Raw genomic sequence first — 25,164 nt, 5'->3', positions numbered from 1 at the left:
GGTTTACAAAATTATGAGGGGCATGGATAGGATAAATAGACAAAGTCTTTTCCCTAGGGTCAGGGGGTCCAGAACTAGAGGGCATAGGTTTAGGGTGAGGGGGGAAAGATATAAGAGAGACCTAAGGGGCAACTTTTTCACACAGTGGGTGGTACGTGTATGGAATGAGCTGCCAGAGGATGTGGTGGAGGCTGGTACAATTGCAACATTTAAGAGGCACTTGGATGGGTATATGAATAGGAAGGGTTTGGAGGGATATGGGCTGGGTGCTGGCAGGTGGGACTAGATTGGGTTAGGATATCTGGTCGGCATGGACAGGTTAGACCGAAGGGTCTGTTTCCATGCTGTACATCTCTAGAACTCTATAAAACATTGGAGAATTCAAAAATGAAACAAAAGGAAATCAATTGGTTTGTTTTGAAAGAAAGAACAGGGATGTGGGTAAGATAAGAGAGAACTAGTCCTGTGATGCATGTTGAATTGAAGACACAAAACTACTAGCAAGCATATACATAGCCCAATTTCTTGGTAAAGGTACACTCTGCAACATTACAGCACTCTAATAACATGGCAGTGACTAATTTGCAGAGTACTGAGATTTTCTGCTTTTTTTAAAAATTGTCATTCATGACAAGACCAAAACTACAAACAGTTCACCACACTGATCACACAGATGAGTCATTCTGGAACGTAAAGGTCAGCAGTTGACACTGCAGGATGGGATACATTCAAAAGCTGCACTGGAAATAATGAAAGCTCCCAAGAAAATTAAATCCAGTTTCTCTACTTATGAGGGTCACTCTAGGTCATTAACAAACTTGTATATTTTTCCTACATGAAGTTCAGGGACTTCAAAGCAAAAGGAAAAGCATGCTTGTTTTAAAAAAGATCTGAGTTCCATTACGTTAATTTGTAGAGTGAAAAACAATGGAATACAGGCAGTACAGCCAGACACTGCCTTAGGGAGAAGGAACACTTCTGGATGAGGGGAAACATTAAGCAGCATTTCACAAGCAGGGGAATAATACAATGCAGTTAGAATGGCAGGAAGTCATAGTTGAGCTTTTCAGAAACTTGATAACCGCAATGCTGAAAGAGTACATTAATTGGTACTGTACATGTTCCAAAAAGATTGCTTGTAGCACAGGGAATGTAATTCTGGTGCTTTGGGATAAGGAACAGTCTGTGACTCAGGGTTTCACAGAATTCCCTCATCATGTACCACACCTCACCCTGACGTATGGCAAACTGCTGCTATGGCACCGTGGCTACAGATCACTGGAGTTACGACACCATGACTCACCAGTGATCCACCCAGCAGTTAGACAGTCTGCAGCAGCTGTTTTATCAAGAATACATACACAGTGCATGCAGAATTATAGGGTACTGAAACACGGATAATGTGCATAAGTCTGTCAAAATTGGCTCACTTTGCACAAGTGAACCACCCAAAAATCATATTCGAATATGATGCAAGAAATGGAGGCTTCTGGGAGGTGGTACAAAAGTGTAACTCAGTCCAGTTATCGGAGATCAAAGTGCAAGAGTGATGCTTGAACTGTTAGGTGATCAGCAACACCCTGGATTTAGTTATGGCCTTGAAATCAGTTACTTTTTTTGTGTATGTTTTAATTTTGCAGCTAGCACAATTGTAGAGGCAGCATTACAATCTTATAATTATGTAGTGCACTTAATGTAAGAAATGTCAAAAGATTATTCACAGGATTGAAAGAGGGGGAGTAGAACAGGATGTGGAACCATAGTGTGGGTATTTGGCAGGGAAATGGGTACAATGGCTGAGAATGACATTAAGAGTCATCTCCAAATACTGGTCAGAAATAGATTTAACAAAGTGGAAAAGCAGTTAGCAGTGGAAGGGTCAAAAAATGTTCAAACCAAGACAGCCAAAATCATCTATTTGCTGAAATACAAAGGTTAAAACACACAAACAGAAAATAAAACCAACTAAACAGTGGAGAAGGATGCAGACATTAGATAATGTGAGATTGTGGAAAGAGTTGAAAAATTATCATTCAAACAACTATGAGCCAGACAGAGTTGGTAGGTAAGATGGTCACCTAAGACATCAATAGGATCAAGAATAAAATGCCAACAGCACAAAGATGGCCTTTTAGCACATCCATGCTGACCCTTGAAGGAGTAACTCACTGGCTGCCATTGCCGTTTTTCCAAGTAGCCCCGTTTCTTTTTTTTGTTTTCAGATAATGATCAAATTTATTTCCAAAACTGTCTGTCTCCACTATACCTTCAGGAAGTGTACTCCAAATCCTAGTCATTCGCCCATGAGTAATAGCTTTTCATGTCAGCATTGTTTCTTTTGCCAATTACATTAAATCTGTGCCCACTGCTTATTGGTCCTTCCATCTCATCTACTCTGTTCAGATCCCTCATTATTTTAAATACCTCAATCAAATCTCCTCTCAATCCTTTATTCTCTCAAGAGAATGGTTGCAACTCCTCCAATCTTTCTACGTGGCTGAAGCTCCTCATCACTCCAGAATCTTTTCTGTATCCTCTTCCTGTAATCCAGAGGGTTGGAAAGTGTAGAGAAACTAGAAAGGTGGTAACAAGAAATTTGGGCTATAGCAGAATGCAAACAAGGCAAGGAAATAGAATGATTCCTCTCAAATGATTTCACATCTTTCTTAAAATGGAGACTCCAGAACTAGATGCAGTGCTCTAGTTGAGGTCAAACTAATGTTTACTACAATCAGTTTTATATAGGCAACTGCGCCCTTGCCAGAGCAGCAAAAGTAACACTCCATGATAAAGATTACATGGAGAAATGAAAGAAGGATAAATAAGAGTTTAGATATCCAATGAATACCCAATATGAAGGGCTAAGATTTGCAAGTCAATGAATTGGGAAACAAGCTAGAGAAAGTGACCTGGATATGAAATTTTAAGCTTTGCACCAGCTTATGCCATTTACAAACCATCAGCATGAGCTGGAGACGGCATCTAAGGAGGGATTAGAGCTTTTGTCAGAACTGGACAGGATAGATTCAGTCTGGCCTCTGCTGTAAGACTATATGGCTCATCGACAGCTGGGCATCAGCCACTGTTGAGATGAAAGCCAATCTGGCTCACCTACGAGTAGATACAAAAGACAATGCGATACACCTGAGACACGGAATCAAATGTGGCAGTGGAGGTTAAGATGGGTATCAAATGCACACATACAAAAGCAGAGTTCTTTTTGCAGAAAATGTTAATGGAAATTAGAGTACACTGAATTGGAGGTAAACTATTGGGTAAATAGGATACTGGTTTGGAGATGAAAGACACAATGACTATATACACTTAATTGGCGGGATGTGACTACTGGTATCCTGTAGGAATCTATACTGGGCTACAGCCATTCATTATAGATATGAATGTCTTGAATGAAGGATTAGACATTTGTGTACCTAAGTTTACAGCAGACACTAATAGGGTAGGACTGCAATTAGTATAGATGGAAGTTCTAAGGGGAAAATGTTAGATTAAATGAGTAGACAAAAAACAAAAATGGTGGATACAGATTAATGCAGCAAAGTGAGAGTTCATCCACTTTGAACCCAAGATAGATAGATCAGAGTACTTTCGAAACAGGGAGATGCTAGGAAATGTGAATGAGCAAAGAGAAGGGGTACAAGAACAGAAATCACTAAAAGTAAGAGGTACAAAAACTAATTTAAAAAGATCTTTATTCTGCATTTGAATCATCCTGCTTTATGATACATGGAGGATATGTTTATATGTTTTTCATTTTATTAAACTATTCAAAGCCACATGATGGATGAAAATATTAAGAGGCATCATAAAATGAATATAAAAGTGCATTAATATAATTTGGTCATTTTGGAGATTTTCTTTTCCCCATTGCTATCTTTTTTCTCTCTCACTGGCAATTGCTATGACTACTTAATTGTTAAAAACTAATTTAAAAGATGGTGGAATTGAATTATTTCAAAGTGCTGTAATTCAAAAGTGTTGAAGTTCAGTTACTAATAAAAGCAAATACTGCAGATGCTGGAAATCTAAAACAAACACAGAACGCTGGAGAAATATCAGCAGATCTGAAAGCATCTATGGAGAGAAAATCAGTTACTACTTTGAGAAACTCAGTGGGTCCAGTATCATCTGTGGAAAGAAAGCAGAGTTAGAGTTCAGAGGCCCTTCTTCAGAACTGAGTTGATGTTGCCAGACATGCAGAGTTTCTCCAGCAATTACTGTTTTTGCTTCAGACCTTTAGCATCCACAGTTTTTTTGTTTTATTTTAACATTTTGAGTCCAGTATGATGAAATTCAGAATCAGAAAATAGAAAATACATCATACTGGACTTGAAACTTCATTTCTCTGTCAATAAAGACTGCCAGACCTACTGAAGTTCAGTTACTGTTGCCAAAAACAGTGAAAGCCCCGCCTAGAAAATGACATTTAGCTCCAAGCACAGCACCACCTGAAGAACATCAATTCTTTGGTATGGTGCTATGAAGGCTTCCTAGAATTACAACTGGACAAAAAGGGGTACAAATGAAGATTGAATAGATAAGATTTTTTATTCCTTTGAACATAGAAGATCAAAGGGTGACCTAATTGTGGTGTTTAAGATAATCAAGTTAGAGCAGATGATCACAAGATGTAGGAGCAGAAGTAGGCCATTCAACCCATCGAGTCTGCAGTGTCATTCAATGCGGTCATGGCAGATCTGATAACACTCAAACCTGTTTTCCTGCTTTTTCACTATAACCCTTAATACTCCAACAAATTAAAAATCTGTCTGTCTCAGCCTTGAATATACATAATGACCCAGTCTCGGCAGCCCTCTGTGGTATAGAATTCCAGATTCACTACTCTCAGAGATACAACAGCTCCTCATCTGTCTTAAAGGTGCAACCTCTTATTTAGAGATTACGCCCTCTGGTCCTAGATTCTCCCACAAGGGAAAGCAACCTGTCTACATCTACACTGTCAAGTGCCCCAAGAAATGTGTATGTTTCAATATGGTGGCTTCTCATTCTTCTAATTTCCAATGAGTACAACCTGCTCAACTTCACCTCGCAAGACAATCTCTTTGTTGTCAGCTATTACCTATTTTCTTAAACATCTGCCACTGTTCCTCACCATCTTTGCAGCTACATTCCTTTCCGAGTCCACCCCAGCCAGATCTGCCCCCATTCCTTTGTAATTAACCTTTTAAAGCTTAGCACAGCTGTTTCCAAGCCAGGTTCCATCACCTCAAGACTAATGTGAGATTCTAACATTTTATGGCCACTGTTTTCTTGGGGATCTTTTGATTTCTTAATTTATTCTCTGTCTCACCATACATGTTAGGAAGCCCATTAACTATTGTCAATCTCTCTTTTCCCTTCTTATTTCTTATCTCCAGCCTATTGATTCTATATCTACTGATTCAACATAATTTATTGCTCTAGTACTGATTTCATCCCATACAAATAATGCCACCCCACCACCTTTCCTTCCTGTTTGTTTCTTTGAAAAGTCTCAAACTCCTGAGTATCTCGTTCCTTGCTTTGATTTCCTTGTAACCTTGTCGTCATAATGGCTTTAACATCATACGCATTAACCTGTATTTGTGGCGTTAATTAATTTAATAATTCGTAGGGTAGCACTTTGCCTCTACATGAGAAGGCACTGAGATCAATGCCCACTATAGGATGGCACAACCTTAGCTGACAGTCCAGCAGATCACGGAGGTTATGCCACACTGCTGGAGGTGCTGTTTATTGGATAAGACATTGAACCAAGTCCTTCTGTCTCAGATGGAGACAAAAGATCCTGTGGCATCATTTCAAAGTAAAGATGAGGCTAATATTTAGTCCTCAATCAACTTTATTTTTAAAAAAATCATCTGGTCACACATGCACTGCTGTTTTTCGGAGCCCACTGCACCCAAATTTGCACTACAGGATATGTGGTAGCCATGTATACGTGACACTGTGGTCATGTTACTGGAATAGCAATACGGAGGCCTGAACTAATGCTCTATAGATATGACCATAAGACACAGGAGCCATTCAGCCCATTGAGTCTTCTCCACCACTCAATTAGACCATGGCTGACCTGACGTTTCTTATCTCCACTTTCCTGTTTTGTCCCTATAACCTTTGATTCCCATGCTGATTAAAAATGTCTATCTCAGCCTTGAATATACAATTAACGTCCCAGCCCTAACACCCTTCTGCAGTTCACAGATTCACAGAAGAAATCCCTCTTCACCTCTGTCTTAAATGTGCAACCCTTTATTCTATGATTATGATCATTAGTCCTCGACCCTCCCATAAGGGGAAACAATCCTTCTACATCTTCCATGTCATCTTGCATGTTCCAATAATAGGTTGCCTCTCATTCCAACAAGTACATGCCAAACCTACTTAAACTTTCCTCATACCTGGGATTAGCCTAGTTAACTTTCTCTGTACTGCCTCCAATGCCAGTTTATAATTCCTTAAAATTCTTGGACTTTAAATTCCACCACATTAGCTGGTAAATTTAAATGAAATTAAATAAAAGGTAGATTTAACATTGAAACTACCAGACGGTCACAAGAAATCACTTGTTTCACTGATGTCGTTTAGAGAATGAAACCTGCCATCTTTTTTGGCTCAATCTGTATGCTAATGGATTCCCAGAGATGTATATAATACACTAAAATGTTCCAGTTAGCCACTATGCTGTTCCAAACCCACCAATAAAGTGAGGAAGGAGTGGTGGAATGAAAATGTCCCGACACTATTAATTCCTTAGGGAAAGAAATCTACTATCCTTACTTAGTCTGGCCAGCATGTGATTCCAGATCCACAGCCATGTGCTCAATTCTCAACTGTCCTCTGAGCAATTAGGGATGGAGAATAAATGCTGGCCTGGTTAGTGCGCACACATTCCATGAATGAATCAAAAAAAGCCTTCAACAGGGATCAGGCCAAGGCCTTCACACAGTGCCTGGTGGCAAACTTTATGTTTTAGCAATGGTTAGATGCAACAATCCATGGCAGCAATGCAGTGATAACCATTCCCAAAACTATCTGCAGCATAACCAACATTGTTATCCTTTGCAAGATTTTGTGACAAAAAGTATATATTCCTATCGCTATTAACCATCTTTCTTATCGATGGTACATTGAGCTGGTGATTATGGTCTGTTAGGGAAGACTCACTAAAGCAGGTGAGCTTAATATTAATAACGTTTGCATCTACTGAAAGCAAAGTGCGGGCTGAAAAGATTTGTATGGTTCCGAAAAATGTCTATTTGCAATTAACTCTCAGTGGGGAGAATTCAGCATGCTCCCTCCAATTAAGTTTTCAAAATGCTGAATTAAGTGTCAGCTAACCTTGAAGTCCATAGAATAGTCACGATCTTTCAGTCCTCTTTCCTGATAGCCAGTCAATATTTCCCAGCCTCTGTAAAAGCTCAGCTTGCAGCCATTTATGAAACTATTCTTTACTTCTGCTACTTCTCTGTGCTATGTCCACTTATAACCTTCATTATTTCGTGTTTAGGTCTACTTAACCTTTTCACCATATGAAACAACCAGTCTCCATTGCAGGCATACTGTTGCTGCAGGGTGCATTATCTGCAGGATCCACTGCATCTTTCAGCAACACCTCTGAAACATGCAACCTCTACCATTAGATGGCCAAGGGCAACAGACACTTGGTAACACCAATGTTAAGTTCTCATTTAAATCAATCGTCACCTTGTCTTGCAGTTTCAAAACCTGAAACTCACTACCTAATAGCACAGTGCAGGACCTTGCGTTATGTCTGCACATCATAATTTCTCAAGGATAACCTTTGGTGAATAATATACATTGACCATAATAAAAATGCCCACATTTCAAGAATCATTATTTGCAAATATACTCTGTCAGATATCTGAAATAATTATTATAAATACCCTTCATAATTCTTCCCCAATACCTGCGCTGTTTGTACTGGTAAGCTATAAGGAAAATAATTAGAGTCATAGAGATGTACAGCATGGAAACAGACCCTTCGGCCCAACGCGTCCATGCCAACCAGATAGCCCAACCCAATCTCGTCCCACCTGCCAGCACCCAGTCCATTTCCCTCCAAACCCTTCCTATTCATATACCCATCGAAATGCCTCTTAAATGTTGCAATTGTACCAGCCTCCACCACTTCCTCTGGCAGCTCATTCCATACACGTTCCACTCTCTGTGTGAAAAAGTTGCCCCGTAGGTCTCTTTTATATCTTTCCCTCCTCACCCTAAACCTATGCCCTCTAGTTCTGGACTCCCCGACGCCAGGGAAAATACTTTGTTTATTTATCCTATCCATGCCCCTCAATTTTGTAAACCTCTATAAGGTCTAGATTGGGTTGGGATATCTCGTCGGCATGGACAAGTTGGACCAAAGGGTCTGTTTCCGTGCTGTACATCTCTATGACTCTATTAAGGTCACCCCTCAGCCCCAGCCTGTTCATCCTCTCCCTGTAGCTCAGTTCCTCCAACCCTGGCAACATCCTTGTAAATCTTTTCTGAACCCTTTCAAGTTCCACAACATCTTTCTGATAGGAAGGAGACCAGAATTGCACGCAATATTCCAACAGTGGCCTAACCAATGTCCTGTACCGCCACAACATGACCTCCCAACTCCTCTTCTCAACACTCTGACCAATAAAGGAAAGCATACCAAACACCTTCTTCAATATCTTATCTACCTGCGACTCCACTCTCAAGGAGCTATGAACCTGCACGCCAAGGTCTCTTTGTTCAGCAACACTCCCTAGGACCTTACCATTAAGTGTATAAGTTCTGCTAAGATTTGCTTTCCCAAAATGCTGCGCCTCGCATTTATCTGAGTTAAACTCCATCTGCCACTTCTCAGCCCATTGGCTCAACTGGTCCAGATCCTGTTGTAATCTGAGGTAACCCTCTTCGCTGTCCACTACACCTCCAATTTTGGTGTCATCTGCAAACTTACTAACTGTACCTCTTATGCTCGCATCCAAATCATTTATGTAAATGACAAAAAGTAGAGGGCCCAGCACCGATCCTTGTGGCACTTCACTGGTCACAGGCCTCCAGTCTGAAAAACAACCCTCCACCATCACCGTCTGTCTTCTACCTTTGAGCCAGTTCTGTATCCAAATGGCTAGTTCTCCCTGTACTCCATGAGATCTAACCTTGCTAAGCAGTCTCCCATGGAATCTTGTTGAACACCTTACTGAAGTCCATATAGATCACATCTACTGCTCTGCCCTCATCAGTCTTCTTTATTACTTCTTCAAAAAACTCAATCAAGTTTGTGAGACATGATTTCCCATGCACAAAGCCATGTTGACTATCCCAAATCAGTTCTTGCCTTTCCAAATACATGTACATCCTGCCCCTCAGGATTCCCTCCAACAACTTGCCCACCACCGAGGTCAGGCTCACTGGTCTATAGTTCCCTGGCTTGTCCTTACCGCCCTTCTTAAACAGTGGCACCACGTTTGCCAACCTCCAGTCTTCTGGCACCTCACCTGTGACTATCGATGATACAAATATCTCAGCAAGAGGCCCAGCAATCACTTCTCTAGCTTCCCACAGAGTTCTCTGGTACACCTGATCAGGTCCTAGGGATTTATCTACCTTTAATCGTTTCAAGACATCCAGCACTTCCTCCTCTGTAATCTTTTGCAAGATGCCACCATCTATTTCCCTACAGTCTCTATCTTCCATATCCTTTTCCACAGTAAATACTGATGCAAAATATTCATTTAGTATCTCCCCATTTTCTGTGGCTCCACACAAAGGCCGCCTTGCTGATCTTTTAGGGGCCCTATTCTCTCCCTAGTTACCCTTTTGTCCTTAATACATTTGTAAAACCCCTTTGGATTCTCCTTAATTCTATTTGCCAAAGCTATCTCATGTCCCCATTTTGCCCTCCTGATTTCCCTCTTAAGTATACTCCTACTGCCTTTATACTCTTCTAAGGATTCACTCGATCTATCCTGTCTGTACCTGACATATGCTTCCTTCTTTTTCTTAATCAAACCCTCAATTTCTTTAGTCATCCAGCATTCCCTATACCTACCAGCCTTCCCTTTCACCCTGACAAGAATATACTTTCTCTGGATTCTTATCTCATTTCTGAAGGTTTTCCATTTTCCAGCCGTCCCTTTACCTACGAACATCTGCCCCCAATCAGCTTTTGAAAGTTCTTGCCTAATATCGTCAAAATTGGCCTTTCTCCAATTTAGAACTTCAACTTTTAGATCTGGTCTATCCTTTTCCATCAGTATTTTAAAACAAATTGAATTATGTCACTGGCCCCAAAGTGCTCCCCCACTAGTAATCATGCCCAGAGTAAAGGTCTCAATATCTATTCCACACCCCAACCTTAGAGATAAAATCATGCTCACCTCAAGCGCCGGAGCCAACGTTAGGCCCCACAGCGATACCTCAAGCCATCTTACTTGTAGCAATAACTTACACAGTACCTGAAGTAACACAGCCTACTGCTGAATCTGTAGCAACACCACCACTGTCATAGCAACATGTCTCCCAGCGCAGTACTCTTAGTAACATGCCTCAGCCGCTATACACATTATTACGAGGAGACAATGTTGGACTGCCGTAGACAAAGTTAAAAATCACAACACCAGGTTATAGTCCAACAGGTTTATTTGGGAGCACCAGTTTTCAAAGTGCAGGTCCTTCATCAGATAGCTATGGAACGGATTCATAAGACACAGAATCTATAGGAAAAGATTACAGTGTCATACAACTGAAAAGATATATTGAACAATATATCATTCAATATATCATTTCAGTTGCATAACACTAAACTTTTGCTATCCAGATCTACCCGATGAAGGAGCAGCACTTCGAAAGCTTATGCTTCCAAATAAACCTTTTGGACTATAACCTGGTGTTGTGAGATTTTTAACACAATACACATTGACATTCCCTTGCTGCCCCCCACACACACACAATCATTAACCCTTCTGGTGTATCTTCAGTACTTGTACTTGTTGTAATATGCATCACTTCTGTAGACATAGCAAACTTCTCACACCTATTGCATTCACAAGACCATCATCTTTCACACCCCCTCCCAGCACCCATGGAAGAATCGCGCCCGACCCCCCCTTCCCCCACCCAATCAGCACCCACGGGAGCAATCCGCCACTTCTCAGCACCCAGTAACATTCCGTGTCAACACCCACTATTCACATTAACATCTTTCCCAAACCCATCACCCGCAGTAAAATTGTACAGTATCCACACTCCATAGTGCACCCTTACCCCCTCACTCAGTATCTCCCACAATCAGCCGCCCTCCACAACACACACCCACTATTCCCCTCACTCACTTTCTCACTACCCCCCCTTCCTCACTCACTACCCCCCTTACTCACTAACCCCTCACTCACTCACTAGCCCCTCATACTACCTCTCCTGTCCCTTGATGCTCTCCCCCCAAACCCCACTCGCTCCCCATCGGCCTACACCCCTCCACTCGCTCAACCTCCTCCCCTAACCCCCTCACTTCCCCACCCCCCCACTCGTTCCACCTCCTCCCCTACCCCCCCACTTTCTCACCCTCCCCTACGCCCGCACACGCTCTCCCTCCCCCCCACCCCCCACACTGGCTCCACCCCATCCCCTACCCCCAAAACTAACTCCCCCTCCTCCCCTACGCCCAACACTCTCCCCCACTATGCTCCCCACTCGCGCCCCCCCTACGATCCTCACTCGCTCCCACTCCTCCCCTATCCCTCCCACTCGTTCCCCCTCCTCCCCGACCCCCCCACTCGCTCCCCCTCCTCCCCTACCCACCCAACGCTCCCCCTCCTCCCCTACCCCCCACACGCTCCCCCTCCACCCCTACCACCCACTCGCTCCCCCGCCTCCCCGACCCCCCCACTCGCGCCCCCTCCTCCCCGACCCCCCCACTCGCGCCCCCTCCTCCCCGACCCCCCCACTCGCGCCCCCTCCTCCCCTCCGCCCACTCGCTCCCCCTCCTCCCCCCACTCGCTCCCCCTCCTCTCCCCACTCGCTCCCCCTCCTCCCCCCACTCGCTCCCCCTCCTCCCCCCACTCGCTCCCCCTCCTCCCCGAACCCACCACTCGCTCCCCCTCCTCCCCGGACCCACCACTCGCTCCCCCTCCTCCCCGACCCCCCCACTCGCTTCCGCTCCCCCTCCTCCCCGACCCCTCCACTCGCGCCCCCTCCTCCCCGACCCCCCCACTCGCGCCCCCTCCTCCCCGACCCCCCCACTCGCGCCCCCTCCTCCCCTCCCCCCACTCGCTCCCCCTCCTCCCCCCATTCGCTCCCCCTCCTCCCCCCACTCGCTCCCCCTCCTCCCCCCACTCGCTCCCCCTCCTCCCCGACCCACCCACTCGCTTCCGCTCCCCCTCCTCCCCGACCCCCCCACTCGCTTCCGCTCCCTCTCCTCCCCGACCCCCCCACTCGCTCCACCTCCTCCCCGACCCCCCCACGCTCCCCCTCCTCCCCCCACTCGCTCCCCCTCCTCCCCGACCCCCCACTCGCTTCCGCTCCCCCTCCTCCCCGACCCCCCACTCGCTTCCGCTCCCCCTCCTCCCCGACCCCCCACTCGCTTCCGCTCCCCCTCCTCCCCGACCCCCCACTCGCTTCCGCTCCCCCTCCTCCCCGACCCCCCACTCGCTTCCGCTCCCCCTCCTCCCCGACCCCCCACTCGCTCGCCCTGCTCCCCGACCCCCCCCACCTGTTCCCCCTCCTCCCCTACCCCACCTGTTCCCCCTCCTCCCCTACCCCACCACTCGCTCCCTCTCCTCCCCTACCCCCCCACTCGCTCCCACTCCTCCCCTACCCCCCCACTCGCTCCCTCTCCTCCCCTACCCCACCACTCGCTCCCTCTCCTCCCCTACACTCCCACTCGCTCCCTCTCCTCCCCTACCCCACCACTCGCTCTCCCTCCTCCCCTACCCCCCCACTCGCTCCCCCTCCTCCCCTACCCCCCCACTCGCTCCCTCTCCTCCCCTACCCCCCCACTCGCTCCCTCTCCTCCCCTACCCCCCCACTCGCTCCCTCTCCTCCCCTACCCCACCACTCGCTCTCCCTCCTCCCCTACCCCCCCACTCGCTCCCCCTCCTCCCCTACCCCCCCACTCGCTCCCTCTCCTCCCCTACCCCCCCACTCGCTCCCTCTCCTCCCCTACCCCCCCACTCGCTCCCTCTCCTCCCCTACCCCCCCACTCGCTCCCTCTCCTCCCCTACCCCCCCACTCGCTCCCTCTCCTCCCCTACCCCCCCACTCGCTCCCTCTCCTCCCCTACCCCCCCACTCGCTCCCTCTCCTCCCCGACCCCCCCACTCGCTCCCTCTCCTCCCCGACCCCCCCACTCGCTCCCTCTCCTCCCCGACCCCCCCACTCGCTCCCTCTCCTCCCCGACCCCCCCACTCGCTCCCTCTCCTCCCCGACCCCCCCACTCGCTCCCTCTCCTCCCCGACCCCCCCACTCGCTCCCTCTCCTCCCCGACCCCCCCACTCGCTCCCTCTCCTCCCCGACCCCCACACTCGCTCCCTCTCCTCCCCGACCCCCCCACTCGCTCCCTCTCCTCCCCGACCCCCCCCACTCGCTCCACCTCCTCCCCGACCCCCCCACTCGCTCCACCTCCTCCCCGACCCCCCCACGCTCCCCCTCCTCCCCGACCCCCCACTCGCTCCCCCTCCTCCCCGACCCCCCACTCGCTTCCGCTCCCCCTCCTCCCCGACCCCCCACTCGCTTCCGCTCCCCCTCCTCCCCGACCCCCCACTCGCTCGCCCTGCTCCCCGACCCCCCCCCACCTGTTCCCCCTCCTCCCCTACCCCACCACTCGCTCCCCCTCCTCCCCTACCCCACCACTCGCTCCCCCTCCTCCCCTACCCTACCACTCGCTCCCCCTCCACCCCTACCCCCCCACTCGCTCTCCCTCCTCCCCGACCCCCCCACTCGCTCCCCCTCCTCCCCGACCCCCCACTCGCTCCCCCTCCTCCCCGACCCCCCCACTCGCTCCCTCTCCTCCCCGACCCCCCCACTCGCTCCCTCTCCTCCCCGACCCCCCCACTCGCTCCCTCTCCTCCCCGACCCCCCCACTCGCTCCCTCTCCTCCCCGACCCCCCCACTCGCTCCCTCTCCTCCCCGACCCCCCCACTCGCTCCCTCTCCTCCCCGACCCCCCCACTCGCTCCCTCTCCTCCCCGACCCCCCCACTCGCTCCCTCTCCTCCCCGACCCCCCCACTCGCTCCCTCTCCTCCCCGACCCCCCCACTCGCTCCCTCTCCTCCCCGACCCCCCCACTCGCTCCCTCTCCTCCCCGACCCCCCCACTCGCTCCCTCTCCTCCCCGACCCCCCCACTCGCTCCCTCTCCTCCCCGACCCCCCCACTCGCTCCCCCTCCTCCCCTACCCCCCCACTCGCTCCCTCTCCTCCCCGACCCCCCCACTCGCTCCCTCTCCTCCCCGACCCCCCCACTCGCTCCCTCTCCTCCCCGACCCCCCCACTCGCTCCCTCTCCTCCCCGACCCCCCCACTCGCTCCCTCTCCTCCCCGACCCCCCCACTCGCTCACTCTCCTCCCCTAACCCCCACTCGCTCACTCTCCTCCCCTACCCCCCCACTCGCTCACTCTCCTCCCCTACCCCCCCCACTCGCTCCCTCTCCTCCCCTACCCCCCCACTCGCTCCCTCTCCTCCCCTACCCCCCCACTCGCTCCCTCTCCTCCCTTACCCCCCCACTCGCTCCCTCTCCTCCCCTACTCCCCCACTCGCTCCCTCTCCTCCCCTACTCCCCCACTCGCTCCCTCTCCTCCCCTACTCCCCCCCACTCGCTCCCTCTCCTCCCCGACCCCCCCCACTCGCTCCGTCTCCTCCCCGACCCCCCCCACTCGCTCCCTCTCCTCCCCTACCCCCACCCCCCACTCGCTCCCTCTCCACCCCTACCCCCCCACTCGCTCCCTCTCCTCCCCTACCCCCCCACTCGCTCCCTCTCCTCCCCTACCCCCCCACCAGTTCCCCCTCCTCCCCTACCCCCCCACCAGTTCCCCCTCCTCCCCTACCCCCCCACTCGCTCCCTCTCCTCCCCGACCCCCCCCCACTCGCTCCCTCTCCTCCCCTACCCCCACCCCCCACTCGCTCCCTCTCCACCCCTACCCCCCCACTCGCTCCCTCTCCTCCCCTACCCCCCCACTCGCTCCCTCTCCTCCCCTACCCCCCCACCAGTTCCCCCTCCTCCCCTACCCCCCCACCAGTTCCCCCTCCTCCCCTACCCCCCCACTCGCTCCCTCTCCTCCCCGACCCCCCCCACTCGCTCCCTCTCCTCCCCTACCCCCACCCCCCACTCGCTCCCTCTCCTCCCCTACCCCCCCACTCGCTCCCTCTCCTCCCCTACCCCCCCACTCGCTCCCTCTCCTCCCCTACCCCCCCACTCGCTCCCTCTCCTCCCCTACCCCCCCACTCGCTCCCTCTCCTCCCCTACCCCCCCACTCGCTCCCTCTCCTCCCCTACCCCCCCACTCGCTCCCTCTCCTCCCCTACCCCCCCACTCGCTCCCTCTCCTCCCCTACCCCCCCACTCGCTCCCTCTCCTCCCCTACCCCCCCACTCGCTCCCTCTCCTCCCCTACCCCCCCACTCGCTCCCTCTCCTCCCCTACCCCCCCACTCGCTCCCTCTCCTCCCTTACCCCCCCACTCGCTCCCTCTCCTCCCTTACCCCCCCACTCGCTCCCTCTCCTCCCTTACCCCCCCACTCGCTCCCTCTCCTCCCCTACTCCCCCACTCGCTCCCTCTCCTCCCCTACCCCCCCACTCGCTCCCTCTCCTCCCCGACCCCCCCCACTCGCTCCCTCTCCTCCCCTACCCCCCCCACCAGTTCTCCTCCCCTACCCCCCCACTCGCTCCCCCTCCTCCCCTACCCCCCCCACTCGCTCCCTCTCCTCCCCTACAGCCCCCACCAGTTCCCCCTCCCCCCCTACACCCCCACTCGCTCCCTCTCCTCCCCTACTCCCCCCACTCGCTCCCCCTCCTCCCCTACCCACCACTCGCACCCCCTCCTCCCCTACCCACCACTCGCACCCCCTCCTCCCCTACCGCCCCACTCCCTCTCCCTCCTCCCCTACCCCCACTTCCTCCCCCTCCTCCCCTACCCCCACTCCCTCCCCCTCCTCCCCTACCCCCACGCTCGCTCCCCCTCCTCCCCTACACCCCACGCTCGCTCCCCCTCCTCCCCTACACCCCACGCTCGCTCCCCCCTCCCTTACCCCCCTACTCTCTCCCACTTCCCCAACCCCAACACTCTCTCCCGCACTCCCCTACGCTCCACACTCGCTCCCCCCTCCCCCCGCCTCGCTCGCACTCCTCCCCTATCCCCCCCCTCGCTCCCACCCCCTCCCCCGTCACCCCCTCCCGTCACCCCCGCCCCCACCTCCTCCCCCGTCACCCCCTCCCGTCACCCCCGCCCCCACCTCCTCCCCCGTCACCCCCTCCCGTCACCCCCGCCCCCACCTCCTCCCCCGTCACCCCCTCCCGTCACCCCCGCCCCCACCTCCTCCCCCGTCACCCCCTCCCGTCACCCCCGCCCCCACCTCCTCCCCCGTCACCCCCTCCCGTCACCCCCGCCCCCACCTCCTCCCCCGTCACCCCCTCCCGTCACCCCCGCCCCCACCTCCTCCCCCGTCACCCCCTCCCGTCACCCCCGCCCCCACCTCCTCCCCCGTCACCCCCTCCCGTCACCCCCGCCCCCACCTCCTCCCCCGTCACCCCCTCCCGTCACCCCCGCCCCCACCTCCTCCCCCGTCACCCCCTCCCGTCACCCCCGCCCCCACCTCCTCCCCCGTCACCCCCTCCCGTCACCCCCGCCCCCACCTCCTCCCCCGTCACCCCCTCCCGTCACCCCCGCCCCCACCTCCTCCCCCGTCACCCCCTCCCGTCACCCCCGCCCCCACCTCCTCCCCCGTCACCCCCTCCCGTCACCCCCGCCCCCACCTCCTCCCCCGTCACCCCCTCCCGTCACCCCCGCCCCCACCTCCTCCCCCGTCACCCCCTCCCGTCACCCCCGCCCCCACCTCCTCCCCCGTCACCCCCTCCCGTCACCCCCGCCCCCACCTCCTCCCCCGTCACCCCCTCCCGTCACCCCCGCCCCCACCTCCTCCCCCGTCACCCCCTCCCGTCACCCCCGCCCCCACCTCCTCCCCCGTCACCCCCTCCCGTCACCCCCGCCCCCACCTCCTCCCCCGTCACCCCCTCCCGTCACCCCCGCCCCCACCTCCTCCCCCGTCACCCCCTCCCGTCACCCCCGCCCCCACCTCCTCCCCCGTCACCCCCTCCCGTCACCCCCGCCCCCACCTCCTCCCCCGTCACCCCCTCCCGTCACCCCCGCCCCCACCTCCTCCCCCGTCACCCCCTCCCGTCACCCCCGCCCCCACCTCCTCCCCCGTCACCCCCTCCCGTCACCCCCGCCCCCACCTCCTCCCCCGTCACCCCCTCCCGTCACCCCCGCCCCCACCTCCTCCCCCGTCACCCCCTCCCGTCACCCCCGCCCCCACCTCCTCCCCCGTCACCCCCTCCCGTCACCCCCGCCCCCACCTCCTCCCCCGTCACCCCCTCCCGTCACCCCCGCCCCCACCTCCTCCCCCGTCACCCCCTCCCGTCACCCCCGCCCCCACCTCCTCCCCCGTCACCCCCTCCCGTCACCCCCGCCCCCACCTCCTCCCCCGTCACCCCCTCCCGTCACCCCCGCCCCCACCTCCTCCCCCGTCACCCCCTCCCGTCACCCCCGCCCCCACCTCCTCCCCCGTCACCCCCTCCCGTCACCCCCGCCCCCACCTCCTCCCCCGTCACCCCCTCCCGTCACCCCCGCCCCCACCTCCTCCCCCGTCACCCCCTCCCGTCACCCCCGCCCCCACCTCCTCCCCCGTCACCCCCTCCCGTCACCCCCGCCCCCACCTCCTCCCCCGTCACCCCCTCCCGTCACCCCCGCCCCCACCTCCTCCCCCGTCACCCCCTCCCGTCACCCCCGCCCCCACCTCCTCCCCCGTCACCCCCTCCCGTCACCCCCGCCCCCACCTCCTCCCCCGTCACCCCCTCCCGTCACCCCCGCCCCCACCTCCTCCCCCGTCACCCCCTCCCGTCACCCCCGCCCCCACCTCCTCCCCCGTCACCCCCTCCCGTCACCCCCGCCCCCACCTCCTCCCCCGTCACCCCCTCCCGTCACCCCCGCCCCCACCTCCTCCCCCGTCACCCCCTCCCGTCACCCCCGCCCCCACCTCCTCCCCCGTCACCCCCTCCCGTCACCCCCGCCCCCACCTCCTCCCCCGTCACCCCCTCCCGTCACCCCCGCCCCCACCTCCTCCCCCGTCACCCCCTCCCGTCACCCCCGCCCCCACCTCCTCCCCCGTCACCCCCTCCCGTCACCCCCGCCCCCACCTCCTCCCCCGTCACCCCCTCCCGTCACCCCCGCCCCCACCTCCTCCCCCGTCACCCCCTCCCGTCACCCCCGCCCCCACCTCCTCCCCCGTCACCCCCTCCCGTCACCCCCGCCCCCACCTCCTCCCCCGTCACCCCCTCCCGTCACCCCCGCCCCCACCTCCTCCCCCGTCACCCCCTCCCGTCACCCCCGCCCCCACCTCCTCCCCCGTCACCCCCTCCCGTCACCCCCGCCCCCACCTCCTCCCCCGTCACCCCCTCCCGTCACCCCCGCCCCCACCTCCTCCCCCGTCACCCCCTCCCGTCACCCCCGCCCCCACCTCCTCCCCCGTCACCCCCTCCCGTCACCCCCGCCCCCACCTCCTCCCCCGTCACCCCCTCCCGTCACCCCCCGCCCCCACCTCCTCCCCCGTCACCCCCTCCCGTCACCCCGCCCCCACCTCCTCCCCCGTCACCCCCTCCCGTCACCCCCGCCCCCACCTCCTCCCCCGTCACCCCCTCCCGTCACCCCCGCCCCCACCTCCTCCCCCGTCACCCCCTCCCGTCACCCCCGCCCCCACCTCCTCCCCCGTCACCCCCGCCCCCACCTCCTCCCCCGTCACCCCCGCCCCCACCTCCTCCCCCGTCACCCCCTCCCGTCACCCCCACCCCCACCTCCTCCCCCGTCACCCCCTCCCGTCACCCCCACCCCCACCTCCTCCCCCGTCACCCCCTCCCGTCACCCCCACCCCCACCTCCTCCCCCGTCACCCCCTCCCGTCACCCCCACCCCCACCTCCTCCCCCGTCACCCCCTCCCGTCACCCCCACCCCCACCTCCTCCCCCGTCACCCCCTCCCGTCACCCCCACCCCCACCTCCTCCCCCGTCACCCCCTCCCGTCACCCCCACCCCCACCTCCTCCCCCGTCACCCCCTCCCCCACCTCCTCCCCCGTCACCCCCTCCCGTCACCCCCACCCCCACCTCCTCCCCCGTCACCCCCTCCCGTCACCCCCACCCCCACCTCCTCCCCCGTCACCCCCTCCCGTCACCCCCACCCCCACCTCCTCCCCCGTCACCCCCTCCCGTCACCCCCACCCCCACCTCCTCCCCCGTCACCCCCTCCCGTCACCCCCACCCCCACCTCCTCCCCGTCACCCCCTCCCGTCACCCCCACCCCCACCTCCTCCCCCGTCACCCCCTCCCGTCACCCCCACCCCCACCTCCTCCCCCGTCACCCCCTCCCGTCACCCCCACCCCCACCTCCTCCCCCGTCACCCCCTCCCGTCACCCCCACCCCCACCTCCTCCCCCGTCACCCCCTCCCGTCACCCCCACCCCCACCTCCTCCCCCGTCACCCCCTCCCGTCACCCCCACCCCCACCTCCTCCCCCGTCACCCCCTCCCGTCACCCCCACCCCCACCTCCTCCCCCGTCACCCCCTCCCGTCACCCCCAACCCCACCTCCTCCCCCGTCACCCCCTCCCGTCACCCCCACCCCCACCTCCTCCCCCGTCACCCCCTCCCGTCACCCCCACCCCCACCCCCTCCCCCGTCACCCCCTCCCCCGCCCCCCACCCCCACCCCTGTCACCCCCTCCCGCCCCCCCCACCCCCACCCCCTCCCGTGCCCCCCACCCCCACCCCCTCCCATGCCCCCCACCCCCACCCCCTCCCCGTCACCCCCTCACGCCCCCCCAACCCCACCCCCTCCCGTGCGTCCCGCCCCCCCAACCCCACCCCCTCCCGTGCGCCCCACCCCCACCCCCTCCCGTGCCCCCCACCCCCACCCCCTCCCCCCACCCCCACCCCCTCCCCCCACCCCCACCCCCTCCCCCGTCACCCCCTCCCGCCCCCCCCCACCCCCACCCCCTCCCGTGCCCCCCACCCCCACCCCCTCCCCCGTCACCCCCTCCCCCGTCACCCCCTCCTGACACCCCCACCCCACCCCCTCCCCCGTCACCCCCTCCTGACACCCCCACCCCACCCCCTCCCCCGTCACCCCCTCCCCAGCCCCCCACCCCCACCGCCTCCCCCGTCACCCCGTCCTGACACCCCCACCCCACCCCCTCCCCCGTCACCCCCTCCTGACACCCCCACCCCACCCCCTCCCCCGTCACCCCCTCCCCAGCCCCCCACCCCCACCCCCTCCCCCGTCACCCCCTCCCCCGCCCCCCACCCCCACCCCCTCCCCCTCCCGTGCCCCCCACCCCCACCCCCTCCCCCGTCACCCCCTCCCGCCCCACCCACCCCCACCCCCTCCCGTGTCCCGTGCCCCCCACCCCCACCCCCTCCCCCATCACCCCCTCCCGCCCCACCCACCCCCACCCCCACCCCCTCCCCCGTCACCCCCTCCCGTGCCCCCCACCCCCACCCCCTCCCCCGTCACCCCCTCCCGCCCCCCCCACCCCCACCCCCTCCCGTGCCCCCCACCCCCACCCCCTCCCCCGTCACCCCCTCCTGACACCCCCACCCCACCCCCTCCCCCATCACCCCCTCCTGACACCCCCACCCCACCCCCTCCCCCGTCACCCCCTCCCGCCCCACCCACCCCCACCCCCTCCCGTGCCCCCCACCCCCACCCCCACCCCCTCCCCCGTCACCCCCTCCCGCCCCCCCCACCCCCACCCCCTCCCGTGCCCCCCACCCCCACCCCCACCCCCTCCCCCGTCACCCCCTCCCGCCCCCCCCACCCCCACCCCCACCCCCTCCCCCGTCACCCCCTCCCGCCCCCCCCACCCCCACCCCCTCCCGTGCCCCCCACCCCCACCCCCACCCCCTCCCCCGTCACCCCCTCCCGCCCCCCCCACCCCCACCCCCTCCCGTGCCCCCCACCCCCACCCCCACCCCCTCCCCCGTCACCCCCTCCCGCCCCCCCCACCCCCACCCCCTCCCGTGCCCCCCACCCCCACCCCCTCCCCCGTCACCCCCTCCCGCCCCCCCCACCCCCACCCCCTCCCGTGCCCCCCACCCCCACCCCCTCCCCCGCCCCCTCCCCCGTCACCCCCTCCTGACACCCCCACCCCACCCCCTCCCCCGTCACCCCCTCCTGACACCCCCACCCCACCCCCTCCCCCGTCACCCCCTCCTGACACCCCCACCCCACCCCCTCCCCCGTCACCCCCTCCTGACACCCCCACCCCACCCCGTCACCCCCTCCCCCGCCCCCCACCCCCACCCCCTCCCCGTCACCCCCTCCCCCGCCCCCCCACCCCCACCCCCTCCCCGTCACCCCCTCCCCCGCCCCCCACCCCCACCCCCTCCCCCGCCCCCCACCCCCACCCCCTCCCCCGTCAACACCTCCTGTCCCACCCCCTCCCCCGTCAACACCTCCCGTCCCACCCCCTCCCCCGTCAACACCTCCCGTCCCCCCCCACCCCCGCCAACACCTCCCGTCCCCCCCACCCCCACCAACACCTCCCGTCCTCCCCACCCCCACCCCCGTCAAAACCTCCCGTCACCCTCACCCCCTCCCCCGTCACCCCCACCCCCCCCGCCGTCACCCCCTCCCGTCAACCCCACCCCCTCCCCGTCACCCCCTCCCCCGTCACCCCGTCACCCCCACCCCCTCCCCCGTCACCCCCACCCCCTCCCCCGTCACCCCCGTCACCACCTCCCCCGTCACCCCCGTCACCACCTCCCCCGTCACCCACTCCCACCCCCACACCCTCCCCCGTCACCCCCTCCCACCCCCACACCCTCCCCTCCTGTCCACCCCCACCCCCTCCCCCGTCACCCCCCCCTCCTGTCCACCCCCACAACCTCCCCCGTCACCCCCACCTCCTGTCCACCCCCACACCCTCCCCCGTCACCCCCCCCTCCTGTCCACCCCCACACCCTACCCCGTCACCCCCACCTCCTGTCCACCCGCACACCCCCTCCCCCGTCACCCCCCTACACCCCCTCCGCCGGCACCCCCCTCCTGTCCCCCCCACAACCCCTCCCCGTCACCCCCTCTTGTCCTCTGCACCTTCTCCCCCGTCACCCCCACCTGTCTGTCACCCCCTTCACCCTCCTGTCTCCCCTACCCCCTCCTCCTCTCCCCCACCCCCCAACCCCCATCCTCTCCTGTACTCCCCCTCCCCCTCCCCTACCCTACCCTACCCCCCAACCCCCATCCTCTCCTGTACCCCCCTCCCCTACCCCCTTCTGTACTCCCCCTCCCATACCCCCCTCCCCTACCCCTCCTATTCCCCCCTCACTCCCCCGGTACCTGTAATAATAAACATCGCTCTTGCCGGCACTCAGCCCTGATTTCCGGATCACCTCCTCCTTTTTCCAGCCTGGCGGCAGACACGGACAGTCAGTGCGTTTCCTCTCCATGGCGCAATGACACACTCACTCAGTGAGAGAGACACCGAGCCGGCTCAGGGAGCGCGCGCGCGCACGCGCATGCACACACTCTGGGCCAGTCCAGCCTGACACTAGGCCCACCCCCCCACCACCTCACAGCACCTCCCCCCCCTCTGGGGCCGGGACAGGCTCCCCCTCGGCCCGCCCCCCAAACTAGATCCGGGTCCCACCCATCTCTCGCCATCCCCACCCCCAACATCACAGCGACCTCTGGCCCCACCCACCTCCCCAACAACCTCGGCCCCGCCCCGTGCATTCGGCCACACCCCTCTCATCTGGCCCCCCCCTCTCTCCATCAGTACCGCCCCCTCCCTTTAGCCCCGCCCGCCGTTGCCCTTTGATCCCACCCCTTCCGACGGCTGCGCCTACCACCGGCCCCGGCCACGCCCCTCCAGTCTGCTCCCCCCTTATCCAGGACCGCCCCTTTCTTCTGCCCCGCCCCTTTCCTCCGCCCCCACACCAATCCTTGGTCCCATTTCCTTCCCAATGTGCTGTTGGCAGCGCGGTGGCTCAGTGGTGCTGCGTCACTGCGCCATGGACGCAGGTTCGATTCCACCCTCGCACAAATGTCATAGAGCAGCATGGAAACAGACCCTTCGGTCCAACCCGTCCATGCCTTGTAGAATTTGCACATTTTTCTTGTAGATGTCCTCCCCCAGTCCAAATATGTGTCAGTCAGGTGGATTGACCATGCTCTGACCATGTCCATAGTGTCCAGGATGTGAAGGCTAGTTGGATTAGCCATGGGTAATGCAGGGTTACAGGGATGGGGTTTGGTATGAGGGGGGGGGGGGAGATACTGTTCAAAGTGTAGGTGTGGATTGGATCTGCCCAATGGGATTTTATGATCATAGTCCATTCCCCTCATCCTGTGCCTTTTCTGATCTCCATCAATGCGGGAGTCCTGCCTCTGAATTGAGAAATTGCTCGAGTCACAATTTTTTTACGAAGTCTACAAGAGGAAAACCAAGGAATTATCAGAAACTTAGCCCCATAATGTATAGTAGGGAAATTGGTAGAATCTAGAATCAAGGATGGGTAACTGAAAACACTGAAGACTTTCAATTTACCAGGGAGAACTAACATGGATTCATGACAATGAAACAAAGAACTGTGGATGTTGGAGATCTGAAACAATCTGAAATTGCAGGTGAAACTCTGAAGGTCTGGCAGCATCGGTGGGAAGAAAACAATAAAAAATTTGAGTACAGTTACAAACATATTGATTTTTTTTCGGTGGTGACTGAGGTAATAAACAGGGTATTGTCTATGAATGTTGTTTATATTGAGTTCTAGAAGGCTTTTGATAAAGCCCACAAAAGAAACTGTTAAGTAAGGCAGAAACCTATGGAATTAAAGACAAATTACTAGCATGGCTGGAAAATTGGTTGAGTGGCATGTTACAAAGTAGGGATGATGGTTAGGTATTCAGATTGGCAGGATGTAACCAGAGAACTCCGACAATGTTCTGTCTTCGTGCCTTAATTATTCAAATTATCTATTAACAATTCAGATGATGGCAATGAATTAATTTGCTCATGACACAAAATTAGGTGGCTTTCTACACAGTGTACAAAGGGAGATTAATAGACTAAGCGAGTGGGCAAAAAAAGCTGGTGATTGACATAAGCAAATGTATGGATATCCATTTTGGACGAAAAAGGATAGAATTGGGTACTTTCTTGGTTGTATAAAGTCCAGTGGATGTCCAAAGAGACCTAGAGGTCCAGGTGCATAAATCTTTTAAAATGCCATGAAGAGGTGTAGAAAATAATTAGGAAGGCCATTGGAATGCTGACCTTTAAATCTAAAGCATGGGATATAAGGATGCAGAAGTTATGCTGCAGTTATATAGAACTGATTAGACCCCACTTAGAGTACTGTCAGCAGGTTTCAAGATGGAGTACAATGTAGTTTTACACGACTGATACCTGGACTTCAGGGGTTAAGTTATGAGGAGAGATTATCCAAATTAGGAACAAAAACAGAAATAGCTAGAAAAGCTCTGCAGGTCTGGCAGTATCTGAGGACAGAAATCAGAGTTAACATCTTGATCGAGTGACCCTTCCTCAGTTCTGATTTCTCTCCACGGATGCTGCCAGATCCAGTGAGCCTTTCCAGCAATTTCTGTTTTTGTTTCTGATTTATAGCATCCAAGTTCTTTTGTTTTTTTCTGCAAATTAGGCCTGTTTTCTTCAGATTTTAGAAGGATAAGGGTGATCTGATTGAAGTGTTCAAGATATTAACAGGAAAAGGCAGGGTAAATAAACTATTTCCATTGGTGAAAGGTTCTAGAACTAGGGGACATAATCTGAAAATAAGGGTCAAGTGTTCAGGAGAGATGTTAGTCAGACCTTCTAAACACAAAGGGATTGGAAGTCTCTTCCAGAAGTGGTAGTCAATGTCAATTTTAACTAGAGAC

At 57.5% G+C, this 25,164-nt stretch overlaps 1 protein-coding gene across 3 annotated transcripts in view; it reads right to left on the bottom strand.

Annotated features, from left to right (window-relative positions):
* LOC122565129 (methyl-CpG-binding domain protein 2-like) overlaps window positions 1-22,780 on the bottom strand; it is a 106,685-nt gene extending 83,905 nt beyond the window's left edge. For 2 of the 3 annotated variants that reach the window (XR_015758156.1, XM_087990618.1), the window contains exon 1: window positions 22,603-22,780. Coding sequence is in view for 2 of the 3 variants with exons in the window: in XM_087990618.1 (XP_087846744.1) it covers window positions 22,603-22,712 (110 nt within the window). In the remaining variant the exon portion in view is untranslated. The remainder of the gene's footprint in view (window positions 1-22,602) is intronic. The other variant, XM_087990617.1, reaches the window with a different exon arrangement.
* Window positions 22,781-25,164: the final 2,384 nt, after the last annotated feature.

This window comes from Chiloscyllium plagiosum, unplaced genomic scaffold (assembly GCF_037043375.1).
Source record: "Chiloscyllium plagiosum isolate Xiang-an unplaced genomic scaffold, Cpla_swu_hap1 HiC_scaffold_1, whole genome shotgun sequence".
In the NCBI taxonomy this organism is placed as follows: Eukaryota; Metazoa; Chordata; class Chondrichthyes; order Orectolobiformes; family Hemiscylliidae; genus Chiloscyllium; species Chiloscyllium plagiosum.
This window is presented reverse-complemented; position numbering and strand designations above follow the sequence as displayed.